This window comes from Mus pahari, chromosome 21 (genome assembly GCF_900095145.1).
Source record: "Mus pahari chromosome 21, PAHARI_EIJ_v1.1, whole genome shotgun sequence".
Taxonomy (NCBI): domain Eukaryota; kingdom Metazoa; phylum Chordata; class Mammalia; order Rodentia; family Muridae; genus Mus; species Mus pahari.
Genome location: NC_034610.1, coordinates 20,436,317 through 20,443,672, shown reverse-complemented (window position 1 = coordinate 20,443,672; position 7,356 = coordinate 20,436,317). Strand labels below are relative to the sequence as shown.

Below are 7,356 nucleotides of genomic sequence, written 5' to 3'. Positions count from 1 at the left end.
TCGGAACCTCACCTCAGACATCGCTATAGGCCACCAGTCTTCTCTCAGGAGTAAGGACTCAGACTCTGCAGGCATCAGAGGGACTCCCTTTAGCCCTAAGCTTCCAGTCACAGCTCAAACTGGTGGTTGGAAAAAGGATGGGATGGAGGCGTGGTCTAAGTCACTGTGGACCACACAAGGGCTGCACAAAGGTCTCAGAAACTGGTAGACTTAGGTGACTTGGGGCATCAGGTGGCTAGACAAGAGTCCACCCAGGCAACCTGACTCCACTGCCCCGACCCCCGAATCCTCCCGGAAACCCCATTCTCGACCTGGCCATGGGAGCTCGCCCTTTCTACCCTGCCTCACCACCCCACCCCACCGGAGCCTCTCGCCCGACCTGGCTTAGCCCCGCCCCCTCGATCTCCTCCACCCTCTCCCTCCCCCTAGCCTGAGGGCGGGCGCCGACTTCTTACCGCAATCGAGAGAGCGCTCTGCTCTTTGAGCTCGAGGGCGCTGCCTAACCGCGAAGTACCTCCGCCTCATCTGCCCCGGCGTGGGCATCCTGTCCTGCACAGGTCTGTCGCTTCTTCCCACTGTCTCTACGCGCAGCCCAGGCCTGGGGTCCCGCCTTTCGCCCCCTGCTTGCACCTCCCAAGCTCCTCTGGGCATCTACGGGGCTCACCTGCCTCTGCCCCAGCCTCTCTCGCGTCTGCTCCCCAACCTCGGAGCTGCATCCCTTTGCCTCTGTCTCGGAGACTCGGAGGCCTCCCGGTGTGCTTGGGTCAGGTCAGAAGCCACAAAGGACCCAGACATCTCCCTCTGCCTATGCGCCCCTCGTCTCTCCATGGCGCGCGCGCCCTGTGCCAGGGAGGGTTGTGAACTGGGTGAGCCCAGAGGCCCCAGAACCACGGTCTCGGAGGGAAAGTGGGAGGGCGCAGAGATAACATCAGGAAGGCTAGGAGGTCTGCAGCTGGACGCCGAGGGTGGGGGACGGTCGGGGAGGAGCAGCAGCGTCCGCATGTGGGTCCTCCGCGCGGCCGGCAGAGTGGTGTCAACCATGGGGCTGTGGCCTGGCACGTATAGACGCCCTGGCGGGATCTGAGTTCCCCAGGATTGTTCGCACCAGAGCGGGAAATCTGGGTACACCCCTTCCCTCTGGGAATCCAATCCCCACATGGCCATGGCGGGGCACTTCTATCTCATGAGTCCCCCAGTCCTCCAGTCATAACGCTCCTCTACGTGGGATGGAGAATGTCCTAGAACTTTCTTTGATGTTCAAGGTCCTTCCCGTCCCTGCCATCATTTGTGTGACTTAGGGTTATGAAAACTAGAACCCAGGTGCCCGAAGTCAGATGTTGCAACTGTTGCTGAGCAACAGAATGTGTCGCAGGGTCAGGTGGGATGCACTGGAGTCTCCAGTAGCAGCAATGACCAACCATAAGCGGACATTGGGTTCCCCATAACATAAAGGCTCAGATTTCTGAGGAAAGGGACTGGAAATGGAAATAGCTTTCTTCAGGGCAGGGAGACCCATTGAACCTCTTCGATGGGTTTGTGAAATCCTGGCCTCCCTGTTGGTCCACCTGCCTAACTTTCCCCCTGCCTTGGCCCAGGCTTCCTCCAGAAGTGTTCTGAGGTGGAGTGTATTTGGGAAAAGGCAGCAAGAGGGGGGTTGTTAATTGCAGTGGGCAGGGGTGGGATGGGGTGGGGGTGTGGCTCCAGCCCTCTCCTGCTCTGCTGAGGATAGGGCTGGAGCCACACCCCCACCCCATCCCACCCCTGCCCACTGCAATTAACACGATTTGACAGTTGCATCTCCAGATGCATCAGGGTCCAGTCGGACATCAAGGTCTCAAAGATCACAGGGCAGGTACTAGGGTGAGGTGGGCAGGGCCAGCACTACTGGGGACATGACATCGATGGGGGTGGCTAAGCAGGTCTTTGATTGGACTCTGATGTGAAACCCCCTCCTTCACCCCTCCCCCACACAATTGAAACAGCCGGGGTGGGGGTGGGGAGCAATTTTTCCCTGAACATGTAATTCTTGTGAATAAAAAAATTGCTCTTTTAAAAATGGTTCTTGCAGAATTATATCCCAAGAGACAGGCGCAGCTCTAGGGCCTATTTTGTTCTTTGTAGCTTTGAGACTGTCTGGGAGTTGTAGTGTTTGCACAGGCAGCATGGGCTGGTGGCCTGCTAAGCCATTCCAGGGCTCTGGGTAGCAGTGAGAAGGGGTGGGCCAGAGAGTTGCCTCAGAGGAGCCCAGAGAAACTAAGAGCTTGACTTCAGGTCAGATGTGTGTTCAAGAACTACTACCTCAAGCCAGAGCCTCTTCAGGAGGCTGGAGCCCACCAGCCCTTCCCCCCATCTGTGGACAGCGCCCTTCCCCCCATCCGTGGACAGCACCCTTCCCCCCATCTGTGGACAGCGCCCTTCCCCTTATCTGTGGACAGTGCCCTTCCCCCATCTGTGGACAGCGCCCTTCCCCCCATCTGTGGACAGCCTGTCTTCAGGGACTGAGCCCACCAGCCCTTCCCCCATCCGTGGACAGTGCCCTTCCCCCCATCCGTGGACAGCCTGTCTTCAGGGACTGAGTTATCAGCTTCGTTGAGCTCACTTCATGTCCCTTGGTTGGTCTTTCTGGGAGAGGCAACCCACAAGTCACTGCAGCAGTTCCATGAATATTGGTTTTGTGAACTGACATTTCAGGACTCCTGGCTGGTTCTAAACCGTGGTCCTTTTAAGGAGAGGCCTCCATTGCTGTCCATGGGATGTGTGAGCATAACTTTTAAAGAGCCATAAAGACACTTCCTGAGACCAGCCCCTGTGAGCCAGCCTCTGTGAGCCAGCCCCTGTGAGCCAGCCTCTGTGAGCCAGCCTCTGTGAGCCAGCCTCTGTGAGCCAATGAGCAGTTCCACCTACTGACCTCCAAGGAAGCTCCTCTAACATTGTCTTTTTAAGGTATTTATTTATATGTGTATGCGTATGTTGCCCTCATGTATATCTATATACCACATGCAGGCAGTGCTGTGCATGCAGAGGCCACAGAGGGCCTTGATCCCCTGGGACCTGAGTCATAGACAGTTGTGAGCTGTCTTGTTAAGTGCTGGGAATCGAACCTGGGTTCCTCTGGAAGGGCAGCCAGTGCTCTTAAACACTGAGCCATCTCTTCAGCCTTTCCCTCTCTTAATACCAGGTCTCGTGTATCCCAGGCTCGCCTCAGACTTAGTATGTAATCAGGAATGACCTGGAGCTTCTAAACCTCTGACTTGGCCTCTCTCAGGTGCTGGAATCGCAGGTCTATGCTAACACGTCTGTTTTATGCATTGCTAGGAATTGAACCATGCATGCTAGGCAATCACTCTACATCCCTAGGCCTACGCTTGGCCTTTTTATTAAATAAGGTTTATCACGTGCCTCTTATCTTTGCTGACGAAATAGAACTGTCATCCTCACTGTTTGTAGTGTTTCCATGGTGTGACCTGCGCTGTTCTTCTGGGTTTTTTCTTTATGTAGTGTTCTGCAGCTCAGAGGTGCTGGTGTATTGTGATTTGATCCTACTAGAGACATGATTGGCCAGAAGGAGGCATCTGGCATCCTCTCTGCAAGATAAAGTCTCACCCTTCCCCATTATCCTTGTGGTCCCTGTTTGGTCTTCCTGTCTCTTCCATGGATGCGTCTCCTCAGCACCCCTCTGTATATTCTACTTCACAATTCTCTCCTCAACACTATCTAGACGTCTAGATTAGAGTTAGTCGTGGGTTTTGTGAGCTTCCTTTTCTCTTAGTTGTTTATTTAAATGACTCCATTTTTCATTTTTCAAAGATTTTTTGTTTTATTTTTGATTCTGTGCGGTTGTGTACATGTTAAGTACAGATGTTCATGGCAGCCAGAGGTATCAGATCCCCTGGAGCTAGAGTTATGGGCAGTTGTGAGCTGCCTAAGCGCTGGGAATAAAGAGTGGGTCCTCTGCAAGAACAGTCTGCACTCTTACCAGATGAGCTGCCTCTCCTGGCCAATGACTACACTTTTCATGCCCGAAGTCTGTGACTTGAAACGTTTGTGTGGGGGAGGGGTGAGAACTGTTCTCTTTACCCCTCACTCCTCGTAATATTTTATCCATGCTTTACTCAAATATCTTGCTCTTACTGAAACATGCTCAAGGCATGCTAGTTAACTTATTCTGCTTCACCCTTTCCTGGCCAGTCCGCGGTCGGCCACTCTCCCCTTGGCTTTCCAGGTCATGTCCTTAGCACCCCTCCTGAAATGCTGCCCCTCAGGGCTCTGAGAGGTTTTGGAAAGAGTGCTGGATAGCAGAACAGAGGCCGAGCCAGGGAAGTCATGGGTTGTGGGTCACAGGGCAGCCCCTGGAATAACCGTATCAACAGACAGTGCCCCTCTTGGCTCACTGAGCCCCCCATCCTCCTGTCCCCGCAGTGGCTTCTTCCTCCTGTCTAGCTGTTTTCCAAACAATTTGCTTAATGTGATTCCCAGTCAGGTTGAACGTGACTAAAGGTGTTTACCCATCGCCGCCGGGCAGCCGGGCTGGGGACGACTGGAGGAAGGAACGCCTGAACGTGCCCACTAGCGATGTCCTCTTCTCTTGCAGAGACACACGTGCTCTGGCATCGGCCTGAAGCTGACGGCATGGAGCCCCTCTCTTTGGCTTCCACACCTCGCTGGAATGCCTCAGCTGCTTCCGGCGGTAGCCATAACTGGTCACTAGTGGACCCGGTGTCGCCCATGGGAGCCCGGGCGGTATTAGTGCCTGTGCTCTACTTGTTGGTATGCACCGTGGGACTGGGTGGAAACACACTGGTCATCTATGTGGTGTTGCGGTACGCCAAGATGAAGACGGTTACTAACGTGTACATCCTGAACCTGGCCGTGGCTGACGTGTTGTTTATGTTGGGGCTCCCTTTCCTGGCCACGCAGAATGCCGTCTCCTACTGGCCCTTTGGCTCCTTCTTGTGCCGCCTGGTCATGACGCTGGACGGCATCAACCAGTTCACCAGTATCTTCTGCCTGACGGTCATGAGTGTTGACCGCTACCTGGCCGTGGTCCACCCTCTCCGCTCAGCCCGGTGGCGTCGCCCACGGGTAGCCAAGCTGGCCAGCGCTGCCGTCTGGGTCTTCTCGCTGCTCATGTCTCTGCCACTCTTGGTCTTCGCGGATGTCCAGGAGGGCTGGGGCACCTGCAACCTGAGCTGGCCGGAGCCCGTGGGGCTGTGGGGAGCAGCCTTCATCACTTACACATCTGTGCTGGGCTTCTTTGGGCCCCTGCTGGTCATCTGCTTGTGCTATCTGCTCATTGTAGTGAAGGTGAAGGCTGCAGGTATGCGCGTGGGCTCCTCGCGGCGGAGGCGCTCAGAACGCAAGGTGACTCGCATGGTGGTGGTAGTGGTGCTGGTGTTCGTGGGCTGCTGGCTGCCTTTCTTCATTGTCAACATCGTCAACCTGGCCTTCACGCTGCCCGAGGAGCCCACCTCTGCCGGCCTCTACTTCTTTGTGGTGGTCCTGTCTTATGCCAATAGCTGCGCCAACCCCCTGCTCTATGGCTTTCTCTCCGATAACTTCCGCCAGAGTTTCCGGAAGGCTCTGTGCCTACGTCGAGGATATGGTATGGAGGATGCAGATGCCATAGAGCCACGGCCAGACAAGAGTGGGCGGCCACAGGTCACACTGCCCACACGTAGCTGTGAGGCCAATGGGCTCATGCAGACCAGCAGGCTTTGAGTGTCCCAGTGACACCTGGGGGAGTCCTGCGGGGGCCTCTGTGGTGTTGTCTCCTGGGATGTGAGAGTTTGCTGAGATGCACTCGCCCCCAGGCCTACAAGTTGGACTCCTCTTGGTGGCAGCGTGAAGACAGCTGTCTGCGGCTAAGCCGTGGGTGACTGATCATCTCTCTCACCAAAACGTTCTGCTAGACCAGGGTCTGAGAGTTTGGAGACCATGTGATAGGCTCAGCAGAGAGAAAGGGCTGGATTTTGCCCCTGGAAATATTCAGGCACCTTCACCCGTACTGTGGCATAATTCTTGTCAGCCTCTCAGGCCAAGAAGCAATTTTCCAGAAGAGAGCCAAGAGTGATTGACTCTCTTGTAGACTATTGATGTGTGTTGGTCACTATCCACCCTGAAGCCGTGCTGGCCTGCTGGCCCTCAGCCACTGTTCCATGTTCTGGTCAGCGTGGAAGACAAATGAAAGGTATCCATGTGTGTTCAGCCCCAGCCTCTGCGATCCTGCAGCTACATGTACTTTGAGGCGACAGTTTTAACAAAGCCGCACTGACCCTTGGGCAGCAGAGATGAAGCCCTGGGGCCCTATTCTGGCTGCTCCCCATCTTTCTCCAGCACAGGGAAAAGCAAGGCCTTGGCCTTTATGATGGGAGCAGGTAGGTGGGGCAGACACATGGTGAAGACTGGGGAGAGAATGGACACACCACCATCTGGTCTCTGCAGAGTGGCCCAGTTACAGTGGCCCTGGGAAAAGGTTCTACTGAGGCTTCCCTGGGACTAAGAGACTACGAGGACACACAGGGGACTTAACAGACTTCCGTCTCTTTAAGGCAGGTTGCTGGGTCTCTGTCCCTGGAGAAGGAGAAGGGTGAGCAGGTAGCAGGCAGGAACAAATAGCAGAGCCTGGAAAGACCTACCATGCGAGAGAGTGCAAATGCCAGCCAATGCCAGGGAGGGCCAAGTCCCTGGGGAATCTGTGATCCCACCTCAGCAGCTTCTCTACACCAGACCCAGACTGCGCTCAAAGCCCCCATGTCCACATTTTGCCATGGTGTCCCCAGGGCTGGAGAATGAAGTTAATCCTACTATTTATTCTTCCGCTCTGGGCTGCCCTGCCTGGCATGCCTGGCTCCCTGGGAGGGTGCAGAGGCCAGGACAGCAGGACTGGGCAGAGGGGAGGCTGTGGGGGCTGCTCTGTCTCAAATGTGACCCCTCCCCAGGCAGATGCCAGCCCTGTAAGCTCATCCCTCATACTGAGGGATCTTGTGCTCCACAACCTGCCTCTGAGTAAATTAGAAAATGAGCTGTTACGTTCTCTTCCAAAGTAAGTACTGTCCGTGCAACCAAGCGAAGCCAGCTTAAAGCAGAGAGCCCTACAAGGTGCAGTGTCACCAGCTCCCTGAGAACTGACCCTGGCAAGGCAGGTGAAGGCAATCCAGCTGGTGGTTCTGACCTTGGTTCTCAGGAGCTGGTAGCAGAGTCCACCCTGACCACCATGTCAGCATCCCGAGGAGGAGGAAGTGTCCAGAGGAAACTGAGGCTGCTTACCCCAGCCTCTGCCCACGTGGGATCATGTGGTAAAGGGGAAACTGAGGCCGCTTACCCCCTGCCTCTGCCCATGTGGGATCATGTGGTAAA

General features: G+C 55.4%; 1 protein-coding gene across 1 annotated transcript; it reads left to right on the top strand.

Moving 5' to 3' along the window:
• Window positions 1–391: 391 nt before the first annotated feature.
• Window positions 392–7,027, top strand: Sstr5 (somatostatin receptor 5). Its single transcript, XM_021221663.1, has 2 exons — window positions 392–557; window positions 4,592–7,027. Exon 2 carries the CDS (start codon window positions 4,630–4,632, stop codon window positions 5,716–5,718), a length of 1,089 nt encoding a protein of 362 aa, XP_021077322.1. The 5' UTR covers window positions 392–557; window positions 4,592–4,629; the 3' UTR covers window positions 5,719–7,027.
• Window positions 7,028–7,356: the final 329 nt, after the last annotated feature.

Bases quoted from the DNA above. Each gene is read 5' to 3' on its own strand.
- Sstr5 (XM_021221663.1), top strand. From the start codon at position 4,630: ATGGAGCCCCTCTCTTTGGCTTCCACACCTCGCTGGAATGCCTCAGCT.